At 42.5% G+C, this 25,252-nt stretch overlaps 2 protein-coding genes across 3 annotated transcripts in view; one reads left to right on the top strand and one right to left on the bottom strand.

The window, feature by feature from the left end:
- Positions 1-4,631, bottom strand: part of LOC308554696 (general transcription factor II-I repeat domain-containing protein 2) — a 50,352-nt gene extending 45,721 nt beyond the window's left edge. The window contains exon 1 of the mRNA XM_081132085.1: positions 4,286-4,631. The gene's annotated coding sequence lies outside the window, so the exon portion shown is untranslated. The remainder of the gene's footprint in view (positions 1-4,285) is intronic.
- A 575-nt stretch (positions 4,632-5,206) lies between these two features.
- RCC1L (RCC1 like) overlaps positions 5,207-25,252 on the top strand; it is a 37,861-nt gene continuing 17,815 nt past the window's right edge. For both annotated transcript variants that reach the window (XM_081132070.1, XM_081132071.1), the window contains exons 1-6: positions 5,207-5,614; positions 14,003-14,132; positions 16,887-17,015; positions 17,863-17,929; positions 18,527-18,578; positions 20,571-20,655. In XM_081132070.1, coding sequence (XP_080988196.1) covers positions 5,273-5,614; positions 14,003-14,132; positions 16,887-17,015; positions 17,863-17,929; positions 18,527-18,578; positions 20,571-20,655 — 805 coding nt within the window. In that variant the 5' untranslated portion in view covers positions 5,207-5,272. The remainder of the gene's footprint in view (positions 5,615-14,002; positions 14,133-16,886; positions 17,016-17,862; positions 17,930-18,526; positions 18,579-20,570; positions 20,656-25,252) is intronic.

The raw sequence follows: 25,252 nt of genomic DNA, 5'->3' as shown, positions 1-25,252 counted from the left end.
AAATTGTACTCCTCAATGTGTGTGGGCCTCATCCAACCCACTGAGGGCCTAAATAGAAGAAAAAGATGGAGGAAGGTTGAATTTTCTCTCTCTGCTTGACTGTTTGAGTTGGAACATTGCTCATCCCCTGCCCTTGAACTAGGACTTACTTTATTCTTGCTCCTTTATTCTCAGGCCTTAGTACTTGGACTGGAACTACACCCCCTGCTTTCCTGAGTCCCCAGCTTGCAGACAGCAGATAGTGGACTTCCTGTATCTCCTGTTGGTTCTGTTCTCTGGAGAATACTAAAACATATTAGGAGAATCCTTACATAATATTTACATAATTTTCCTATATCAGTGCATGTCTCAAGTTTATCAATAAAAGCAGAGCTGGAAGACAGTCTTGTACACAGATACTTAATTTGGGAGGCATCAGATGTGAGACCAGGGGGAGTTAATGAATAACATGGTCCTTCCCGTATAAAGGCAAACTGCCTTTCATCTTCTTTATCATTGGCATTGAAAACAACTCATTCACCAGATCAGTATCCCTAGGAAGTCCCAGAAGCTGTGTTGATCTGTTCCAGTAAAATGCTACTCCCGACACAGCAGCTATGACTGAGCTGTGCACCTAGCTAAGTTTATAGCAGTTTACAGTTACCTGCCCTAATCCATCTGGTTTTTGCAGGAGTCAAACAGGTGAGCTGCATGGGGTTATGATGGGAACTACCACTCCCGAATCCTTACATCTTTGAAGATGGTGCTCAGGTCCACAATTCTCCCTGGGGTGCAGTATGTTTTCTGATTTAATGCTGGCTGGGTCAAGCCAGGGTGAAGGACCCAATGTGAGCTGCTCAGTATGTCCATCCTAATGGAGTCTTTGGGAACCAGGGACATTTCTACATGGTAGGTGCATGGATGCATTTGACCCTCTGTGAGACACACTTGTGCCTGGCTCCACGAGCTCCCACTCCACCTGGGGACTCGTCGGTATTTCAGATTCTATTGTGTCAGTGCCCCTCAGACCCTGCATCCAGCTCTGGAAGATCTGGTTATTCTCATTATCCAGTGTGTGGTTAACTCTGGCAAATAACCACAGGTTCCTTTGGGAAATGATAAGGAGAATATTTACTGACTCTGCTTGGGGTGGCTCTGCAGGGTCCTTCCTTAAGTGGACCCAGCCTTCCTCACTCAGCTCCAACCACACTGACCTCCTGTGTGTGTGTGTGTGTGTGTTCCCAAACATACTCCAGGTGTGGTCTGCTAGCATTTAATAAGAGCCACACACCAGTGGCAGCTACCAGGAGCCCTTAGCCTTTGCTCTTTCCATCAACATTGGAGGCTTTGCTAATTAGCTTAATAAGTGCTAGAAATGGGTTTGGTGAAATTAGTGGCTTGTTAATTTGTGTATCAGCCGGGGTCCAATGAGGAGACAGAAGCCACCCAGTGACTTGAACAGGGAATGTTTAATATAAAGACTTACTAACGACAACAAGGGATTGGAGCAACAAGGGATTGGCCCGTAAGAAGTAAAGAGAACTCTAAATAATAGTAGACATAAGGAGCAGCCCTACCCCTAGGACTGAGATAGGGCACCCCAGAAAGAAGCCAGCCCTAAAGCTGAGACCCAGACCTGAGGCAGGTTGGTAAGAAACTAGGAAAATTCCCTGGCAAGTGGAATGAGGAAACTGAGACAAATGGTTGAACAAATGGCCAGGAAGGCTGAGCAATTAATCACCAGTTGATAAATCACAAGACTCTATCCCCCCTAACCAAGCACACCTAAGAGCAGGTGGTTTAAACCTATCCTCCCTAAACAAAGATACCTAAGAGCAGGTGGTCTAAATCACCTTAGTCAGGAAGCTAGATAAAAAATTCAATTAGAGCCAGATTAATCCAAGATAGAGGTGAAACTAACCAGAGAATAACCCCAAACTCTATTATGTGCTCATTTTAATACATCAGTATACTAGACAACGCACCCAGAAAACTAATGAGTATTCTGTTGAGATCTTCCCTTGGGACCTCCCTTATAATTTCTGCCTATAGGAAATAGATAGAACCCTCAGGACAAAGGATGCCAGCTTGCACTCTTCCTGAGCAATCCTGCGTCCCCCTTCCCCCTTCTACCCTAAGCTCTAAGGGTCCCCATGACACCTGCACCCAGGGGAGCAATGGGCAGCAGCAGCTCGTCTGGGATTTACCCCCTGATCCTGTCTCCAGGGGCCCTTTCTTTACCTCACTGTCTCAAGCTTTAATAGACTTACTCTCAGTTTCCCTTAGACTTGTGTCTTGAAATTTTTCCTGCAGGAGTCAAGAACCTGGAGGTCGCTTGACATGCGAAAGGTCCCGGACTGTGCTGTGGCAGGACCAGCCCAATTCTTGGTGTGGAAGTGGTCAGGTAACAGACCTTGTTAGAGAAGGCACAACCTTTGCTCACAGATGGTAGGGGTCACTGTAGTGCTGTGCACTCAGGAACTCTGCAGAGATCCATCCTGCAGTGCGCTAAGGAAAGTCTTTCATGGGGAGGTGACTTACAGGAGGCACTCTGCCCAGATGTTGCCTGAGGGGCTGCTGGAGGGAGCTGTTGGCTGCTCTGTGCTGCTGGCCACCAACTGCTGCAGGCGCTGGGTGCTGTAGAAGCCATTCAGGCACCTGGAGCCAGGGAGTAAGGCCTCTTTCTCTACTATGTCTCTCTAGGAAAAATACTTAACAGGGACCAGCTTTATTTTGCCAAAGCAGGCAATGAAGAGTGGGTTTGGAGCTGAGAGACAATAAATAGATACCTGACATAACTGGCATGGGAGCATGTGAGAAATGGGCTTTCATTTGTGAAATTAGTGGTAGACAAAACCTGGAAAGCAGGTTTTCGAGCTATTCCCTCCCTCGCATGAACAAGGGTATGAGGATCCAATGAGGCCTTCGCTCTCAGTCATAGCACCTGAAGTTTGATCTCCAAGCAGTCTGTCAAGTATAATGCCAACTGCTGTTAAAAGGGAAATAAAGTTCTGTTTCTGGAATGTTCTGTCTGCTTTGAGAAAATCTTTTGTGCACAGGGCTGGTAAGTGCATCTAAAAGGACAGAGAGCCGAAACTTTCTTGAACTTACAGGTTTTACGAATCGTATGATTCCTGCTTCCGAATGAATGTTTTAAAGTAGAATGTCTGTTTGTGTCACAAGATTTGGCTTGAGACTTGCTTTTATTACAACCTAGTAATGAAGTTGTCCGGCTTAGCTAACCATGACCAAGGCAAAGTTTTTGGTGGCCATTGTCATCTACCCAAAACAACCTAAGAGCTGCGCGGGACTGTTTTGGGTTAGCTTATGCTGCTTGGGTCAGTTAGCAGCACAGGCACCCAAGCAGTCTCTCACCTCTGGGCCTCTGTACTTGCTTCAGCCCTTGTTTAAGAACACTCTTCCCAGGATATCTAATGGCTCATACTTTCATTTCTTCGTGCCTTGGCTCAGATGTTTCCTGTTAGTTGTGTCCTCTGAGAACTAAGAACTAAAACATCAACGCAGAATTAAATGGGCAAGGATTTTATTAGGAAAAATGCCTATGTAACAGGAACTGGAGGTGGGCAGAGCCTGGGAAAGCTGGGACACAAAGTAAGTCTGACCCTAGGGAAGGGAGAGAGAGAGGAGGGAAGCTGGGTAAGAGTCCTATTGTGCCATATAGTCTAAGGAAGGCTTGGTAAGGCCCCTGGGGAGTCGTCAGCCAAAGCTGACCATCAGAGGAGTCCATGCCTCCCAGGAACAGGTCTGCCTGAGTGTGTATTCCTGCCTCGCTCAGCCACTGGGAGCAGTCCAAGGGAAGCACGACCTCAGTGTAAACAGAGGATAGAGTCTGTAGCTCAGCAGACTACTGATCTCATATCTTTGGCTAATTATGTTCCCTGTAGCTGGAGGCCTTCAAGGAGCAGTCTTACGGCTACCACATTTTATCAGTCAATTTCCCCTCATCACCCTCTATAAACAGTCCCACAGAATAGTAAAACATCAACCACATTTCTCCATCGAATAGTAAAAACATGTTTCACAGACTGAATACAAGGCTCATTCCAGGACAACAAAGTAACTTCAACTGGTCTCCAGAGTATATTAAAACTAAATTAGTTCTAGGTATCAAGCAATAGAGAACCAGAAAAAAGGAAGCAAGGGAGGGAAGAAATAATTTGCCCTCCACATTTGGGACTAATATTTTGGAACGCCATCATGGATCATAATGGGCTGCAAGAGCTCCTCCAACCCATAACATCCAAGCACCTCATTTATGAAAGAAGAAAAAAAATCATTTTTTTACCTCCTTATTTTGGAGCTGAGATCCAGAGAAGGGAGACAATTTCCCGACACTACATAAGCAAGCTAGTAGCAGAGTCAGGACTGGAAGCCGGGTCCCTACACTCTTGAGTCATCCATTCAGTCATGAGGGCATCTCTTGTTCGTGGCTGCATGCTAAACTATAGTACAAAATTGTTGAGGATTATCTGAATAAACTGAAGTTCCTGCCTTAATGGAACTTCAAAGAAGGTGCCGGTATTGGACCTCAGAAGATGAGGAGTTTGCCAGGCACCTGCAGGGAGAGGAGGCAGTGGGCAAAGCAGGGAGGCCTGAAAACAGCACTGGGCTTCAAAATTACAAGGAGAACCACCTGACTCGTGAAGTGCCAGGCTGAGGCGGGTAGAGGGGTGGCTGGGAGGCGGGTGCGCTGAAGACGGCGGGCAATCGCCGCAGGCTTCGGGCAGTGAATGGCGGCAGTTACGAGCTACGTCCAGTGTCACTGTGACCCGAGCACAGACTGAGTGGCTTGGCGGCTAAAGGGAGCAGGAACAGCTGCAACTAGGTAAGAAATGACGAGGGACAGTGAGTGGCAGAGGGAGTAAAACAGGGTAGGGGAGAGCACTACATTGGAGTTAGAGTGGGCCACCCCTTCCCTTTTACCCTTGCTGATGGCTAAGAAGTGAAGGGTCTGGCAAAAAAATGAAGGTGCCCGCCGGAGCAGACGCTCAGCAAACGGGCCTGGGGCTGGAAGGGAGAGGAGTTCGGGCCGCCGGCCGGAGCTCGGACACGGTTGTGGTGAATTAGGTGGGCAGGGCCAGCTCCGCCCGCGCACTCAGGCTCCGACACCCGGCTCCGCCCAGCCCTCCAGCCGCCCGGAGCCCTCCGCCGCTCTCCGCACCTCGGTCTTCAGCCAGTAGTGGGCGTGGGCGCGGGCTCTTCCGCCGGGGCGCGGGGTCAAGGGTCACGCAAGATGGCGGCACCCAGGAGCCGCTAAGGCGTGAGGCAGACGATGGCACTGGCGGCACTGGCGGCGGGGGCTTGGCTGGGGCGCCGGCTGAGCGGCCCGGGGCCGAGGCCGGGGCCGGGCCGGGGGCGAGGGCACTGGACGGCGGCCCGGCGCTCGCGGAGCCGGCGCGAGGCGGCGGAAGCCGAGGCGGACGCGCCCGTGTTCCAGTACGTGGGCGAGCGCGCGGCTCGGGCCGACCGCATTTTCGTGTGGGGCTTCAGCTTCTCCGGCGCGCTCGGCGTGCCCACCTTCGTGCTGCCCGGCTCCGGGCCCCAGCCCCGCGCCGGCTCGCGGCCGCGCCGCAGGATCCAGCCGGTGCCCTACCGCCTGGAGCTGGATCAAAAGGTGCGGGCCGCAGCGCCCTCCTTCCTCCTCCGAGAAGCTAGTGACATTGGGTGCTCACACTTCTGGGAGGACGACCCCGGGAGGGGAAAGCGTTAGGGGCGTAGCCAACATCCCCCCGAGCGGCTGAAATGTGCCGGGCGCTGCTGCCAGCTCCGGTCGTTCGCACGTCCTCCCGGGAGCCTGGGCTGTCCCCACAGTTACGCGGATGGAGAGGGAGGCTCGGAGAGGCCGAGGGACAGGTTCCAGGCCCCACGGCTGGCAGGCGCACGTCCTGTGGGACTCCACTTGGCCGGGGAGACTCCAGGAGTTCCGGTGTTAGGAAAGGCGGCTTAAAAAGGTCAGAGAAAATGTGGGAGAAGGTGAAGAATTGGGAAAGGAAACGTTAGCTGGAGCAGGAATGAGAGAGGAAGGGTTTGCACAGGAGGCCTTTGACGTGACTCGGAATGGAAAAGATGACAGGGAAGGACAGCTGCAGCCGGGCGGTTATCTTGGAAGCCGACCCTCAGAGAGCAAAAATGGATGTTTAGGGATGATGGTTGTGGAAATTTTGGTGGATGATGAAAAAGAGGCACATTTGACCATTTTAGCTCCTGACCTCTGTCAAGGATAACAAGCGATCTTTTAACTTTCCGAAAAGGGGAGGTCGATAGAAACAGGGACTTTAAGCTCAAGGCGAATGAAAAGTTGGGTTGTTTACTTCTTAATATAGAGTTGTAAGAGTTATTAATGTATTCTGGCTATAGGTCCTTAATCACACATAGGATGTGTGCAGATATTTTTTTGGCCAGTTTGTGGTTTTTTAAAATAGTGACCTGTGAAGAGCAAGTTTTTCATTTTGATGAAATTAAGTTGATCAGTTTTTCTCCTGTGGATCATGCTTTTGGTATCTTATTTAAGAAATCTTTGCCTAATCCAAGCTCACAAAGATAATTTTCCAGTTTTCTTCTAGGAGCTTTTTAGTTTTAGTCCTTATATTTGTTTATGAGTCAGCCATTTCAGTTGATTTTTTTGTGTATGGTGTGGGGTAAGGTTTTTTTGCATGTGGGTACCCAATTGTCCTAGCATTATTAGTTGGACAGATTACCCTTATTGAATTGTCTTGGCACCTTTATTAAAAATCAGTTGACTGTACACGTAAGGGCTTATTTCTGAACTTCTCAATTCTGTTCCATTGATCTATATGTCTGCCTTTATGCCAAAATTACACCTCTCTTGATTACTGTAGCTTTTAAATAAGTTTTGAAATGGAAATGTAAGTCCTCCAACTTTGTTGTTGTTTTTATAAAATTGTTTTGGCTATTCTGGGTCTGTTGCTTTTTCATATGAATTTAAGGATGAGCTCACCAATCTCTGCAAAAATACTTGCTTGGATATTGATAGGGATTATGTTGAATCTGTAGATCGATTTGGACCAAAATGCCATAAAACTATTTTGTGTCTCCCAATGTATAAACATGGAATGTCTTCCCATTTATTTAGATCTATAGTTTCTTTCAACTATGTTTTGTAGTTTTCAGTGTACTATTGTCCACACATGCATAGTGTCCCCCATTATCAAAACTCCCCTCCTCCACTGGTACATTGTTACAATTGTGAATTTACAGAACACATCCCAATCACCCAAAGTCCATAGTTTACCTTGGGATTCATTTGGTGTATATTCTGTTTGTTTGGACAAATGTGTAATGACATGTATTCCACATTACAGTACTATACAGATTATATTCACTGCCCTAAAAATCCTCTGTGCTCCTATTCTTTTTTTTTAATCTTCATCCCAGGATATGTTTATTGATTTTAGAGAGCAAGGAAGGAAGGGAGAGAGACACACACACACACATCAGTGTGAGAGAGAAACATCAATTGCTTGCTTCCCATACATGCCCTGACTGGGGATGGAACCTGCATCCTAGATATGTGCCCTGAATGAGAATCGAACCTGCAGCCTTTTGGTACATCGGATGACGCTCCAACTACCCGGCCAGGGTGTTCCTATTCATTTTATCTGCCATACTTTATTATTTCTTCAAATGCTCTTTCTGCCCTTCTCTCCTTTCCTTCTGGGACTTCCATTATGTGTATGATGATATACTTGATGTGTCCCAAAGTTTCCAAAGATCTGTTTATTTTTCTTCATTCTTTTTCTGTTTCTCAGACTAGGTAATGTCAATTGACCTACCTTCAAGTTTGCCTGCTCAAATCTGACGCGAGCTCATCTAGTGAATTTTTAATTTCAGTTATTGTACTTTACAACCTCAGAATTTCTATTTAGTTTTTTTGTATAATTTCTAGCTCTCTATTGATATTCTCTGTTTGGTGGGACATTGTTCTTATACTTTCCTTTAGTTTTTCACATGTGATTTAGTTCTTTGAATGTATTTAAGATAGTCGACTTTAAAGTCTTTGTCTTAAGTCTAACATCTGGGCTTCCTCAGGAACAATTTTTGTTGACTGCTCTTTTTCCCCCCTCCTGTGTATGGGCTATAATTGTTGTTTCTTCCGATTGCTTGCTTTTTGTTTTTTTTTTCTTCTTGTTTTTGAAAACTGGACATTTAAAATGATACAAGGTGGCAACTCTGGAAATAAAATATTCCCACCTCCTCACGGTTTGTTGTTGCTGTTTGTTGTTGTTTAGTGGCTTCTTTGAACTAATTTGGTAAAGTTTATATTCTTTGTCATGTATGGCCACTGATGTTTCTGTTCAGTTAGCTTAGTGGACAGCCAGTAGTTGGACAGAAATTTCCTTAACTGCCTATAAACAATGAATTTCTCCATCTTTGCTGAGGGGTCAGGCCAAATAAAGACAGCCTTGAAAGGGGGGCTTTCCAGGGAACCACCAGATAGTTCAAATGAGAATTCTCTGGAAATAGGGCTTTGATGTTCCTATCCTATTCTGTATTCTGCCACCTTCTGTGGCTGCCAGATTGCTGATTTTCACTGCAATTGTAAACTGTTGGTTTTCAAGGCTACTGCAGAATTGCGAAGAGGTGAATGAGAACAGGGCAAGTTAAAACAACGCAAATCTTGTTGTTCTTGCTGAGATTTGGCAGCTTTTCTTGAGTAAACACTCTTCAGATTGTTCTAAGCCTTTGTTAAATTTCCAGAGTTCGGAAAATATTTACCAGTGTTCTTGTTGCTTCACCATTTTCACTGATGTTACTCAATTCATGTCCTTTTTTTATTATTTATTTTATTTATTTATTTTTATTTTTTTAAAAATATATCTTTATTGATTTCAGAGAGAGGAAAGGAGAGGGAGAGAGGGAGACAGAAACATCAATGATGAGAGAGTCATTGATCGAGCCCACAACCCGGGCATGTGCCCCGACCGGGAATCGAACCCCGATCGCTTGGATCCCAGGTCGACGCTGAGCCACGCCCAGCCGGGCCATGTCCTTTTTTTTAAAAATATCTATTATTAAAAATATATATCTTTATTGATTTCAGAGAGAGGAAGGGAGAGGGAGAGAGAGAGAGATAGAAACATCAATGATGAGAGAGTCATTGATCTCCTGCCTCCTGCATTCCCCCGAATGGGGATCGAGCCCGAAAGCCAGGCATGCACCCCTACTGGGAATCGAACCTTGATCTCCTGGATCATAGGTCGATGCTCAACTGCTGAGCCATGCCCAGCCAGGCCGAAGGACTTCTTTAGTACATGTTATGGCAGGTCCACTAGCAGTGAATTTTCTTAGTCTTTGGGAATGTCTATTTCATCTTCATTTTCTAAGGATAGTTTTGTTGGCAGTTTTTGTCTTTCAGGACATTGAATATATCATTCTGCTGATTTCTGTTCCTCATCGTTTCTGATGAGAAGTTTGCTGTTAATGTTGTTCCCTTGTACTTGATGAATCCATTTTCTTTTGATGCTTTTTTATTTTCTATGTCTTTCAAGAGTTTAACTGATTTGTTGAGCAAGTTTGATCTGTAGATTTATGTTTTGTACAAAATTTGGTAAATTTTCTGCCATTCTGTTTTTAAAATTAGCATGTTTATTCATTTCTTTTTAAAAATATGTTTTTATTGATTTTAGAGAGAGAGGAAGGGAGAGGGAAAGAGAAAAACATCTATGTGAGAGAGAAACCGATCAGCTGCCTCCTGTATGCACCCTGACTGCAGATCGAGCCCTCAACCTGAGCATGTGCCTGGAATGGGAATCGAACCAGTGACCTTTCGGTGCATGGGACAACACTCAACCAACTGAACCACAGTGGCCAGAGCTGTTTACTCTTTCTTTTTAAAAAAGTTTGTTGAATAGTATTGGAGTAACATTGATGAATAGCATTATATAAATTCAGGTGTACGACTTTATAATATGACATGTGTACTCTATCGTGTGCTCTTGACTCAAAGTCTAGTCTCCTTTGGTCGTGGTATATTTGACCCCCTTTACCTTCTTAGTTCTCCAACTCCCCTTCTCCTCTGGTAACCACCATTCTGTTGCCTGTATCTGTGCATTTGTTTTGTTTGTTTTATTTGTTCATTTGTTGCTTTTTGTTTTATATCCCACATGAGTGAAATTGCACAGTTCTCTCTGACTCTCATTCTCTCTGACTTATTTCACTTAGCATAAGACTCTCAAGATCCAGCCATGTTGTCACAAATGGCAATATTTCATCTCTTCAGTGGCTGAGTAATATTCTATTGTATATATGTACCACATCTTCTTTATCCAGTCTTCTTCAAAGGACAGTTAGGTTGTTTCCATGTCTTGGCTATTGTGAATAATGCAGTGAACAAAGGGGTGCATATATTTTTATAAATAGTAGATATTTCAAAGTTTCAGGTAGATAACCAGAACAGGGATTGCTAGGGCATATGGAAGCTCTATTCTTAATTTTTTGAGGAACCTCCGTACTGTTTTCCAAAGTGGTTGCACCAATTTACATTCCCACCAGCTGCATGCAATGGTTCCCTTTTCTCCATACCCTCTCCAGCAATTGTTATTTCTTGTTCTATTGATAATTGCCATTCTAACAGGTGTGAAAGTGGTAGCTCATTGGGGTTTTGATTTCCCTTATAACTAATGATGTTGAGCATCTTTACATATGTCTTGGCCATATACATGTGTCCCTTGGAAAAGTGTCTATTTTTTAATTGTATTGTGTGTTTTTTTAGTTTTGAGTAGTATGAGTTCTTTATATATTTTGGATATTAGCCCCTTATTAGAGGTATCATTTGCAAATATCTTCTCCCATTCAGTTGGTTGCTTTTTAGTTTTGTTGATGGTTTCTTTTACTTCCTGTGCCTTTGGAGTCAAGTTTACAAAAAACTCCCTGAGACCAAGGTCCATAAGTATAGTAACAGTGTTTTCTTCTATGTATTTTATTGTTCCAGGTTTTATATTCATGACTTTAATCCATTTTGAGTTAGTTTTTGTGTATGGTGTCAGCACTCTAGTTTCATTTTTTCGCATGTGGCTTCCTAGTTTTCCCAGCACCATTTTATTATTATTATTACTATTTTTTAATCCTCACTTGAAATGTATTTTATTGATTTTTAGAGAGAGAGGGAGGGAGGAAAGAAGGGAGGGGGAGAGAGAGGGAGGGAGGAAAGAAGGGAGGGGGAGAGAGAGAGAGAGAGAGGAAGAAAGAAAGAAAGAAAGAAAGAAAGAAGAAAAAGAAAGAAAGAAAGAAAGAAAGAAAGAAAAAGAAAGAAAGAAAGAAAAAGAAAGAAAGAATTGATGTGAGAGAGAAATATCTATTCGTTGCCTGTTGTACCTGTCCCAACCAGGAATCAAACTTGTAACCTAGGTATGTGCCCTGACCAGGAATCAAACCTGAAACCTTGTGGTGTATGGGACGATGCTCCAACCAATTGAGCCACCTGGCCAGGGCCCAGCACCATTTATTAAAGAGACTTTCCTTTCTCCATTGTGTTTTTGCCTCTGCCATTAATTCTTTAAATATTTTTTTCTACCTCTTTCTCTCTCGCTCTTCTGGGGCTCCCATTACATAAATGTTGATACGCTTGTTTTGTTATAGGTCTTTGACGCATGGTTCATTTAAAAAAAATTTTTTTTTCCTGTTCTTAAGAATGAATAATTTCTATTGATATTTCTTCAAGTTAACTGATTCTTCTGCCATTTCAAATCTGCTTTTGAGCCTATATCATGAATTTTTCTTTTGGTTATTCTAGAACTTTACAACTCTAGAATTTCCAGTTAGGTTTTTAATGTTTTTATTTCTCTGTTCAGCTTCCACATTTGTTGAGTCATTGTCATTATATTTTCCATTAATTTAAACACAGTTAAAAAGTTATTTGAACCCAGCTGGGCATGGCTCAGCAGTTGAGCATCGACCTGGGATCCAGGTGATCAGGGTTCGATTCCCGGTCAGGGCACATGCCCGGGTTGCGGGCTCAGTCCCCAGTCGGCATGCAGGAGGCAGCCGATCAGTGACTCTCTCATCATTGATGTTTCTGTTTCTCTCTATCTCCTTTCCTCTCTCTGAAGTCAATAAAGATATATTAAAAAAAAAAAGTTATTTGAGTGATAGTTCATTAACGTCTTTGACAAATTCAACATGTGGGTACACTTAGTTTGAGTTTCTACTTTCCCCTCAGTATATGTCACATTTTCTTGTTTCTTTGCATGTCTCATACTTTTTCATTGAAACTGGACTTTTTGATGATATATGCACTCTGGAATCAGATATCTTCTGCTCATTAGCTTTGTGATTATATTTTGGCAAGTTTCTTAATCTTTTTTTTTTAAAATGTTTTTATTGATTTCAGAGAGGGAGAGATAGAAACATCAATGATGAGAGAGAACCATTGATCAGCTGCCTCCTGCACTCCGCCCGTGGGGATTGAGCCCTAAACCCGGGCATGTGTCCTGACTGGGAATCGAACTGTGACCTCCTGGTTCATAGGTTGATGCTTAACCACTGAGCCACACCAGCTGGGCAAGTTACTTAATCTTTAACTTGTGTTGAAAGGATCCTTGTGTCACCTGATTGTTGTTGGTGCCAATTCAACACCAACAAGAATCCCCAGTTTGGGGTGCGGTGAAAAAGGAAACTTTATTCAGTGCAAACAGTGATACTGCATGGATGTGAAAACAGCACTGTGAAACAGCTCAGTGGTGCTACAGTATAGTGTGGCTGTGAAAACAGCAGGACTGTGAGGCTGCCCCAGGGCCGGGCCCCTCTTCAGCTAGGTAGCTCTGCTCTGCTTTGCTCTGCAATGGTCTACTCTGCTCTGTTCCAGCTAGACATCTTCAGGATTTCAACTCTAGCCAGAAATTTAGTCTTCAGTGGAAAGTATGCTCTCTGATCCAGAGGGGAGCTGGCTTATATGGACAGGAGGCCCTGCACCTGGTCCCTGATTGGTCCATCCTCATGCAGATGATTCCGAATCCTTAAAGTTTGGCCCAAATGGCACTGTCCTGGTTGGTCAGAATAGAGCTGCTTTGATTGGTCAGAGCAGCTCTGATTGGATGGGGAAATAGGTTTCCAGGATATTTTTATAAGGGCTGGCTCAGATGGTAGAAACACAGTACAGGCAGGCAGTTCAGTTCAGGCTTTTCCCTGAAGTGCAGTTTGTGTGACATGCCCCTGTGCAGAAATGGCTGCTAGGCTCTGGCTCTTTTTTTAAAATTTGAGCCCAGTTAGCCACTAGGAACGCTTCTTAGTAGGTGTCTTTTTTTCCTCCTCCTCAGGGTTCACACTTGATTTTCTCATCTTTCAAATACTGCTACTAGTAGTAACAACAAGTGCATTAAGTCAGGTACTACATACTGTAAGGGCTTTAGCTGTACTAATTTAGCCCTCACAACAACCCAAAGAGAGAGCTACAGTGGTGCCTCGGTTTTTGAATGTGCTCCGCTCCGGAACACTGAGCTCTGAAATGTTGGAAACCTGAGGGATCAACAGCCGACAGCTGGGTCTTAGGATCCTGCCCTCAGCGGAAGCCATGGGGCATGTTTGACTTCCGAGGCGTGTTTGAAAACCGAAGCATTTCCTTCTGGGTTTACAGCGTTCCTAAACCGAAATGTTCGTCAGTGGAGACGTTGGAGAACCCTGGTACCACTGTACTTATCTCCATTTTACAGAGAGGGAAGCAGATACGGAGGGGCTAAGTAATCTATCTCAGGTCGCACAGCTGGTAAAGGGTAGAGCCAAGATTCAAACTAAGGCAGTCTTCAACTTAACTACTATGCTAGGCTATGTCTGGGTCAGTGGGGATGATGTAATACCTAATTCATAGGGTGAGTATAAAGGTTACATGAGATAATACATATTGAACACTACACATAGTAAATGTTGAGTAAATGTTAGTCGCTATATTAATGGTATGAGTTCTAGGATTGGATAAATAACTTGTCATAAATTGCTGAAAAAAACTTGATATCACAAATCAGTTAATGCCTTATGGGAACTCTTTCAGATTTCATCAGCTGCTTGTGGCTATGGGTTCACACTGCTGTCCTCTAAAACCAAGGATGTTACGAAAGTTTGGGGTATGGGACTCAACAAAGATTCTCAGCTTGGATTTCAGAGGAGCAGGAAAGATAAAAGTAAGCATTCTCGCCGTGGCTTCTTTCTGCTGTGACTAATCTGAGAGCTCCCTTTGGATTTTCATGGGTATCATCACATAAACCAAAGCATAACGGCAAAATAGGTGCAGTCTTAAGGGGATGTTGTTGGAAACCATCTGGACTAGGTAGTCTTTCAGCCTCTTTGATAATAACATTGAACCTTTAGGCAAAAAGAAATTGGCTGATAAGTGAAGATGTTCCTTTTTGACCTCAGAGAGATCTTTCTTTCCTAGCTTGGAGATAGCCTGCAATACTCTACAGTACCTAGGATGTGGTCTGGGAAAAAATTCAATGAAATCCTTAAGGTGGAGGCTTTATTCCAGTTGTTTGAAAGTTTAATTGTAAAAATGTTAGAAATTATTTATAATAACATTTTAAAAAGTACACATTAGTCAAACAGTATTTTAAGAACAATAAGAAACATTTTTTAAACTAGGAGAAATTACATAGACATACCTACTTAGGACAGAGCTTTCCATTCTTTTCTGTTTTCTTATTCATATACCAATATATATTTTATTTTGATTATAGCATATGTTTTGTTTTCTGCCTTTTTTCCACTAATTTTATATCAGAATTCTTTTATAAGTTAATATTGAAGTCTTACTAGCTGTAGGATGCCACATCACATTTTTTATACCACTTATTAGGAACAATTTTAGATATATGCAGAAATGGACAGAATAGTGTAATACATCCCGTGTACTGTCACCAGCTTCAGCAGCCATCAACTCATGCCAGTCTTGTTCATTCCCCCCACCTTCCCCTCAATAAATTTGAAACAAATTCTAACACTGATTTCATTTATAAATATTTTGGTACATATCTAAAAAAAGTGAGGACTCTTTAAAAAAAAGTAAACACAACCTTATCACACCTAAAAATAATTAACAATAGCTCTGGCCAATGTGGCTCAGTGGGTTGGAGCTTTGTCCCTTACACTGAAAGGTTGCAGGTTCTGTTCCCAGTTGGCACACACCTAAGTTGCAGGTTCGATCCCTGGTCAGGAGTCAGGTGATCAATATTTCTCTCGATGATATTTCTCTCTCTCTCTTGCTCCCCCCTTTCTTTCTCTAAAACATCCTCAGGTGAAGATTAAAAAAAAAGTATATTAAAAAAATAATATAATTCCTTAATATCATCAAATATCTAGTCAGTTCAATTTACTAGTCATTTTGAACTAGTCAACAATCCAGTTCAAATTGTTAATTGTCTCACAGATGTTAAATTTATATTTTACTTTAAAAAATTTATTTGAATCAAAATCCAGATAAGGCCCAGACATTGTAGTTGATTGATATGACTTTTAAAAGTCTTTTAAGTCTGTTTTAATCTTTTTTCTTTGAAATTTACCTATTAAAGAAATCATATTGTTTATCCTATAGAATTTTCCAGTTTGGGGTTTGCTGAGTGCATCCACATTTAACATGATCCTTTATATTTCCTGTCTGTTGGTAGTTGGATCTAGAGCCAGATTCCCTTTAAACGTTATGTATTTACAGCATCCCAGGCCCTTAGGGGTCTATACAGATAGTAATGGGGGATGTGAGTCACTTTTCAGTATTCTAAAGTACTGTATCTTTTCAGCTAATAAGGCTGTATAAGCTAACAACACTGTCTAGTTTCTTTGATTTTGCCTAGAATCATATAATCTTATTGTGATATGCCAGTTATTTCATGCTGCTCAGAAACCCTGAAAATTGTATAAATCACTAATGAAACAAATGGGCAGGCATATTGTTGCAACAGTAATAATGCCATTTATTTGGTAAGCAAAATATTTTTTTTGTAATCCTCACCCAAGGATATTTTTTCCATTGATTTTTAGAGAGATTGGAAGGGAGGAAGGAAGGGGGAGGTGGCAGAGAGAGAGAAACAGCGATGTGAGAGAAACAACAATGTAAGAGAAACACATCAATCGGTTGCCTCCCAACTGTGCCCCGACCAGGGCCAGGGATTGAACCTGCTACCCAGGTAGGTGCCCTTGACTGGGAATTGAACTCGGGACCCTTGTGTGTGTGGTCCAGCGCTCTAACCGCTGAGTACGCTGGCCAGGGCTACAAGAGGAATTCTTTACATAGACCAATCAGACTTTTTCAGTAGGATTGTAAAGAACAATAAGGTTCTTCTTTAGAGTGACTTCTAAAAAACTTTCCCCTTACTTGCTTACTTAAATATGAAAACTTTCTTTTTTGTATAGTTAAGAATCCTAAAGGCATAGTAGAATATATGATGACAAGTCTGCTTTCCACCTCTGTCCTTCCAGCCACATGGTTTTTCTCCTTGAAGACAGTTTGTGTTAACAGTTTCCAGGTTATATTTCTACAGAGATTTAATGTATGTGCAAGTAAACGCATCTACGTATTCTTTTTGCTTCCTTTTATTATAACAATATTTGTTGTTCACTTTACTGAGAAGTTTTAGTGGGCATTGCAGGAAGAAAATGCTTTTACTTTCCTTAAAAGTTCAAATGGTATTAAATGACATATGAAGAGATTTAAAAAAAAAAAATAAGACTAGTATGCTTTTCAATAACCCAGTGTGTAATGGAGGCAATGTGATTCAGTGGGTTGGGAGTTGAGGACCGGGGTTCTAGTCCTAGCTTATGTGCCTTGAGTAAGTCATCCCAATATCTGACTGAGTAAAAATGTGGCGGTTTGACAGTATGATTTCTGATGTTAGAAATGCTGTGGCTCTCAATCAGTGTAATGAACCCGATTGTTTTTGTTTCAGCAAGGGGATACGAGTATGTTTTGGAGCCCTCACCGATTCCACTGCCTCTGGACAGACCTCAGGAGACACGGGTGCTACAGGTCTCCTGTGGGAGAGCCCATTCTCTTGTCCTCACAGACGGTGAAGGAGGTAAAGAACTGATGGAGGAGTGGGGGAACTGCTTTCTTGCCGTTGGGCCTAAAGGGGCTTATTTGGTTGAGCCATGTCTATTTAGTGAAGCTGTTGGCATTTCCTGAGCAAATCAGTAGGATGCTCAAGAGAGCTGTATTGGGCAGACCTTGCTAAATCTTTTATGCTCTCTGCTCTCTGTGGTTCTTGGAAAATCTCAGCTTATCTATAAATGTGACAGCACACACCAGGCAGCCTTTCCCAGGCATTTGCATAAAGGCACCGAGCTGGGCTACACATGCAGATGGCTTTTCCTGTTGTTCTGAAAGAAGCCTATTTGCTAACACTTCTTCTAAGTGGTGGGGGCTTTCAGAGTCCAGGTTTCTTGGTAACCCCCACACTCTACAGAAGAGTGGTCTCTAGGGAAAGACCAACTTGACTAAATTTTGCAAATTTCATTTTCTGGCTACGTGTGCTTTGTAGGAAAAGGTGAAGGTAGTGTTTAGGAACTTTTTCAGGAGGGATTTTTGCATCAAGGGCAACCTAGTGACAGGTTCAGGAAATGGGGGTGCTGAGGCCTTCACAGGAGGTGCTTACCTTATGTAAGGTGGGGTTTCTGAGAGGTGGAACTAGGGCCCAGAGGGGAGGGCAAAAGGACAGTAAAGGTGGCACACACTGATGTGGCAGGTCTAGACCCCAACATACCTGCGGCTCTGCCTGCACTGGTTGCGAATGTTGGAGAAGGAAACCAAATGGCAGTTAGGGTGAGTGGTTGGACTAGGACCACTTTTAAGACCCCTTCCAATCCTGATATTCTAGGACTCCATGAATCTGAAGAACTGATTTAACTAGGGGTGTTATTTTTTAGTCTTCAGCATGGGAAACAATTCTTACGGGCAGTGTGGAAGAAAAGTGGTTGAAAATGAAATTTATAGGTAAGTTCCTGAAAGAACTACCCCTTCCCCTAATTGTGTTAAGTATTAAACATTTCCTGAGTGATAGACCCACAGAGCAGTAGGCAGGGTTCCTCTTGTGTGAGAGGAGCAGTGAGACTCACAGGAAAGCTGTGGAGAGGATTGTTTCATTGCAGGTTGAACTCTATGCATTAGCTTGGTGGGAGGGGAGGGTTCATGAACATTGATTGTGATGTGTAGAAGTTCTTTGAATTAGTTTTGTATTTTTAACCAAATTGATTAACTTCACAAATTCCTGTTTCAGTCCTATTCATTTAGTCTTTAAAAAAAAGACTAGTTAATTGCATTTCCCTCTAGTTCATTGCATTGCACTGGTGGTTCTAAATACTACCAGTTTCAACTCTGGCAGCATATGAAAATCACCAAAGGATTTTGTTTGTTTTGTTTTACTTTCACACCTGGCCTAATTCTGCCTTATTGTATCTGACCTTGAGAGTTTCCCTAATAGTTACTCTGTATGTGGGGCCCACAGTTTAGGGTGACAGAGTAGGGGCCAGAACCCCACAGTGCTTACCATGAACATATCTCTTGCTTCTCCCCAAATTGCTCCTGGTGTAGTGAAAGTCACAAAGTCCATAGAATGCAGGACTTCGATGGACAGGTGGTCCAGGTAAGAGGCATGGGCTGAAAGCCACTCAACCTGCTCTCTGGGGCACTTTTGAAAGGGAGAAAGTTGGGTGGAATGATGAAAAATTTGGTAGTCGGATTTTTCTGAATTAATAAATTATTTTAGTGAAAATTATTGCCTGCCTACTATAGGACACAATTTGCAGTAGATTGCCAAAATTTAATAAGGTTTGGGGGATAATACTCTAGTGGGAGACACAGGTTAAAAAAACTAGCTGTATCAGGTCACTGTCTATGTTCCAGCCTGGCTTTATCTTGTTTATCATTTTATTCCTGTCCCTGGTGCAGTGCCTGGCATGTGGTAGGTACTTATAATAAATAACTAACTAGCCCTGGCCGTTGTTGCTCAGTAGTTAGAGCTTTGGCCCGTGCACCAAATGGTGGTGGGTTTGATTCCGGTCAAGGGCACATATGTGGGGTGCAGGTTCAATCCCCGGCCCTGGTCTAGGCATGTGCGGGAGGCAACTAATCAATGTGTTTCTCTCACATGGATGCCTCTTTCTTTCTCCCTCTCTTCCCTTTCTCCCTTCCACTCTCTAAAAAAATCAGTGGGAAAAACATCCTTGGGTAAGGATTAGCAACAACAATAACAAAACCTAAATAAGTGAATATATATAGAAATTGCTATAAAAGTACCAGAAGGGGAATTGTTAAGGCTAAGCAGGGGTGGAATGGAAGGGAGAAAAGGCGTCATGGGGGAGGTGGCAGAAGAATTGGCCAAATAGACTGGGGAAGGGTGGGAGGGAAAGTTTTCTGGTAGAGGGGAGGGAGCAGCTGGAGGCTCTGCTGAGAACGTGCTGTGTGGCTGGAGTTTGGTATGCTTATGAGAAAGTGGTGTGGGATAGGCTAGAAGATAGGTTCAGAGTGGATAGTCTTGAATACCTCGCTAAGGAGTTTAGACTTCATCCTCTTGACCGTTGGGGCCTATCAAAGGTTCTAAGCAGGGGGAGTGACAGCCAAATCATGAACTATTTAGAAAGATAACTTTGGCCATGGTATGGACTAGAGTTGGGGGAGAAGTGATGAAGGCCATTTGGGAAGCCATGGGGAGAAGGGACAGGTGGGGAGACATGTGAAGAGATTTGACTGGATTTGGGGCTTGATTAGCCAGGCAGGGAGTGAGCTAGAGGGAGTCAAGCAGGACTCCATAGGCAGATGACTCAGCTGCTGATGTTCTCAACCCAAATAGGGGGTCTATTGGAGGAGAAGCGGGCTTGGGTTGGCTGGGAGAAGGAAGTGAGGAAGAGTGAGAGAGCGAATTTGCAGTAGAATGTAGTGCCTCTTGCACAGGCTTCAAAGTCACATGAATGAGAGTTTGACTTCCTGCTTCACATATTAACTGGGTGACTTTGGGCAAGTTACCAAACTCCTCTGAGATTCAGTTTCTTACTGGGTGGCTTTGGTTATTGACTTAGCACAGTGCTTGACATAAGTGTTCAATAAAGAGTGCTTTTCATTAGGCAGTTAGGAAAATAGTCCGAACTCAGTAGAGTTGTTGGGACTGGAGATAATAATGTGGAGGTGACACCTAAAGCCTTGGGAATGAATGCAGTCTCCCAGGGAAGTGAAGACTGAGGAGTGACGAGGCCAGAGGAGTCAGAACCTTGGAGGATTCCAACACTGAAGGGTAGGAAGTAGAGGCTGGGAGAGGCAGAAGAGGAATAATGAAAAGAAAAGCTTTTGGAGGAGGAAGTGGTTCCTCAGGTGTGGAGGCGATGGAGGAGCTCTTGGGTTTGTTCCTTAGGATACCTGGTACTTTACTTTAGCAGTTTTATTGGAGTTGTAGCCTGCTAGGCTGCAGTGCATTGAGAATGAATAAGAGGTGGAGCCAGTGTGGGGCAGCCTGGTGGGCTGGACGCAGCGTGCTTGGTGCTCAGGAGCAGTAGGGAATGCTACTGGGCTTTGGGTCCATTGACTAGGACCCTGGGCTTCAAAGGATTTCTTCTCATCAACCTCACCTCTGTCTGTCTGATAGGTCGCCTGTGGTCAGGACCATAGTCTGTTCCTAACGGATAAAGGAGAAGTCTATTCTTGTGGATGGGGCGCGGACGGGCAAACAGGTATTGTACCTTTCACCCCTGGCGGTAGTGCATTATGGCATTGTGAGCTGTAGGGCTCTCAGAGGCTAGAACCCATCTTCCTTAACTTGACTCTTACCTTTCTTGTCGCTTCCTGGGAAACACTATTCTGTTTCTCCCGTCACTTTTCCATAGAAATGATCATAAAGGATTAGGTAGAGGATTGGAGCCATCCCTCAACAAAGGCGTTCCGTGCCTTGTAAAGAAGAGACAAGTGCCACCTAAGAGGAGCTTGATTTTAACTGATTTCAGAAGAATATTGTTAAGGGAGGAAGGAATGAGGGATAAACTTTATCATCTTGTATATTTAATCTTTTTGTTTTTGATATTTGTCTGAAGGGAAGGCCTTTAATTTTAAGATTTAAGTCTTGTTTAAATCCTTAGTAATCATACTACCACCAAATCGTCTTTGTTCGTTCTTTCTTGTTTTCTTCCAGTCCTTGTTTATGTGAGTACATCTTTTATGTTGTAATGATAGCATAGGTGATTTTATATGCTTGTTTTATCATTTAAATTTACATAAAACATTTTTTCATGTTGATACAACTTTCACAGTTACTGTTTATTTTAATCCTCACCCAGTGATATGTTTTTATTGATTTTAGAGAGAGAGAAACATCATGTGAGAGAGACATTGATCGGTTGCCTCCTGTACATTCTCTAACGGGATCAAACCCATAACCTAGGCATGTGCCCTGGGAATTGAACTCGCAACCTTTTTGGTGTACAGGATGATGCTCCAACCAGGTGAGCCACCTGGCCAGGGCCACAATTACAGTTTTTAATATTTGTATGATACAGCATCCAACTAATTTACCATAAGATAAATTAACCGTTTAATCATTTTATCAAATGATTACTTAATCATTACCCTGTTGTCAGGAGGCGTGCTTTTTTGGGGGTGGAGGATGTGCAGCAGCCATTGGAAGTATTGCAACATCATGTGTAGAGATGTAGCTTTTTCTTTCATTTGAATTATTGTCCTAAGATAAATTCTCAGGAGGAATGGCACAAAGGTTTAGATTATTTGTATTATTTTCAGAATGTTTTACTTAATTGCTTTCCAAAAGTTTTACCAGTTTATGCCATCATCAGCGGTGCACAGAGATACCACTTTAATCATAGCCTCTCTTGCAATGAGAATTGTCAATTTAAGTGTGCTAATTTAATTACTGTGCCAGTTTTCTAAACGTACATTTTATTGGTAACTATAAAGTTGAAGCTTCTCTTTATTTTTAAAATCTTGTGTGGGTAATTTTGAAAAAGCAATTTTTTATAAAAGTAATAAAATTGTTGATACATTTTAACAGCATAGACAGGAATAAGGTGGAGAGTAAAGGCCCCACTTGCTGGAGATAACCATGCTTAACAGTTTCCTGGTGCCATCCCAGAAACTTGCTGTCACATGCTGCACCTCCTCTGGCCTCACTGTCTTGCTCTGCAGGCTCTGAGTCCAGCCACATGGGCCCCTGCAGTCAGTTCCTGGAGCATGCCCTCCTCTTTGCTGCCATGGGGTCTTTGCATATGTCATTCCCTTGGCCTGGAATGCTCTTTTTGCTCTCCTTTTTATCCTGTAGGCTCAGCATGGCTGTCATCTCTTCAGTGAAGGCTTCCTTGACCATTCTTTCTAATTGCTTTCCTTTTCCCTTGCACTTTCTATCTGAGCATCCTATTCCTTTCTTTCATAAACCTTAAACATTTTGAATTACTTTTTAAAAATATTTTTATTTATATGTATTATAGAATATACAAAAGATGATATGTAGGCAATACTCCCCAAATTTATCTACAGATTTAATGCAATTTCTATCAAAATTCCAGCTGTCTTATTTGCAGAAATTTTCACAGTGATGATAAAATACATATGGAATTATAAGGTACCACAAATAGTAAAAAAAAAAATTGAAGAACAGCCCGGCCGGCACATGGTTCAGCGGTTGAGTATCAACCTATGATCCAGGAGATTGAGGTTCAGTACCTGGTCAGGGCACAAGCCCGGGTTGTGGGCTCGATCTCCAGTGGGAGGCATGCAGGAGGCAGCCAGTCAATGACTCTCTCATCATTGATGTTTCTCCCCTCTCCCTCTCCCTCTCCCTCTCCCTCTCCCTCTCCCTCCCCCTCCCCCTCCCCCTCCCCCTCCCCCTCCCCCTCCCCTCCCCTCCCCCTCCCCTCCCCCTCCCCTCCCCTCCCCTCCCCTCCCCTCCCCCTCCCCCTCCCCTCCCCCTCCCCTCCCCCTCCCCCTCCCCTCCCCCTCTCCATCAATAAAGACATATCTTTTTAAAAAAAAATTAAAAAATTTGAAGAACAAAGTTGGAGGAATCACACTTTCTGATTTCAAAAATTTACTACAAAGATATAGTAGTAACCAAAACAGGGTGGTACTACATAAGAATAGGCATAGATCAATAGAATAGAATTGAGAGTCTAGCAGTAAACCCATACATCTGTGATCTACTATTTTTGACAGGTGTTCTAAGACAAGTTAATTGAGGAAAGAATAGTCTTTTCAACAAATGGTGCTGGGACAACTGGATATCTACATGCAAAAGAATGAATTTGAACCCCTATTTATGTCATCTATAAAAATTAACTCAAAATGGATCAAAGTCATAAATGTAAGAGCTAAAACTGTAAAACTCTTAGAAGAAATCATAGGTGTAAATCTTTGTGACCTCAGATTAGGCAGCAGTTTCTTAAATATGCCAGCCTCCAAATCACAAGCAAAAGAAGAAAAAATAGATACATTGACCTTCAAGAAAATTTAAAAACTTTTGTGCATCAAAGACACTATACAGAATGAAAAAACAGCCCACAAATATTTGTAAATCATATATTAGATAAGGGTCTAGTATCCAGAATATATAAAGAACTCTTATAACTCAATAACAAGACAAACAACCCTATTAAAAAATGGGCAAAAGTGTTATGTGGGCATTTCTCCAAATAAGATATACAAATGGCCAGTAAGCACATGGAAGGATACACATACAATTAATCAGGGAAATGAAAATCAATACCACAATGAGATTCACTCCATATCCATTAAAATTGTTACTATAAAAAACACACACTCCAGAAAATAATAAGTATTGACAAGGATGTGGAGAAATTGGAACCCTCATACATTGCTAGTGGGAATGTAAATGATGCAACCTCTGTGGAAAAGAGTTTGGCCATTACTCAAAGTATTAAATGTAAAATTGCCATAAACCTCAGCAATTTTGAGTAATGGCCAAACTCTTTTCCACAGAGGTTGCATCATTTACATTCCCACTAGCAATGTATGAGGGTTCCAATTTCTCCACATCCTCTCCATGCTATGAAGATTTGTACACAAGTTTTTGTGTGGTCAAATCTTCATAGCATTCTCTATACTAGCAAAAAAGTAGAAACAACCTGCATATCCATCAACTGATAAATGGATAAACAAAGCACAGTGTATACCTACAGTGAAATATTATTCAGCCATAAGAAGGAATGAAGTTTTGATACATGCTGTGACATGGATGGACCTTGAAAACCTTATGCTGAGTGAAAGAAGCCAAATGTCCAGAATAGGCAAATACATAGAGACAGAGTAGATTAGTGGTTGGCAGGGCTGGTTGAGGTGGGAAATGGGGAGTGGCTATAAGTAGGCATGAGGTTTCTTTCTAGAAGATGCAAATGTTCTTAGATTAGAAGTATTAGTTGCACACCATCATGAATATACTTAAAAACTACTGAATCATGTACTTTAAAAATGGTTGAAATGGTGGATTTATGTTATGTGAATTTTATCTTAATTAAAAATATGTAACAAATATAAATTATAAAACATGATAATAAAATCAGCACTTGTGAAACCACTACCCAATTTAAGATCTTGGACATTCTCTGTACTGCAGCTTCTACCTGTGTGCTACTCTCCTGTTTCGTAGGCTTCCTTCCCCCAGAGGGACCCACCATCCTGAATTTTATTGTTATTTCTTTCTCTGAGGGGACAAGAAATTTATGTGCATACACACACACATTTCTAAAGTATTGACTAGTTTTGCTTATTTTAGGGGTCATACTATATGTATCTTCTGTAACTTGGTTTAAATGCAACATTATGTCTCTTAAGACTCAGCCGTGTTACAGATATCTGCAGTTTGTTCGTTCCTTCCCCATCCCCTGCCTTGGCAGCTGGGGAGATCAGTGTTAGCCTTAACCTGTTTTTCTTCAGTTTTTAAAAATTGTGGTTTAAATACACATAACATTCACCATCTGGACCATTTTTAAATGTCCAGTTCATTAGTATTAAGTATATCCGTATCATTGTGCAGCCATCACCACCATCGGTTTCCAGAACTTTTTCATCTTGTAAAACTGAAACTTTATACCCATTAGACAGTAACTCCCCATTCTTTCCACCTCTCAGCCCCTGGCAACTGCTATTCTGCTTTCTGCCTCTATGAATTTGACTACTCTAAGTGCCTTATATAAGTGAATCATACAGTATTTGTTTTTTGTGTGACTAGCTTAATTTTCTTAGCATAGTGTCCTCAAATCATGCATTGTGTAGCATCTGTCAGAGTTTCCTTCCTTTTTAAGGCTGGAT

Source organism: Miniopterus schreibersii, assembly GCF_964146895.1.
Source record: "Miniopterus schreibersii genome assembly, chromosome: 3".
NCBI classification, from domain to species: domain Eukaryota; kingdom Metazoa; phylum Chordata; class Mammalia; order Chiroptera; family Miniopteridae; genus Miniopterus; species Miniopterus schreibersii.
The sequence above is the reverse complement of the archived record's forward strand: the minus strand, read 5'-3'. Positions and strand labels throughout refer to the sequence as shown.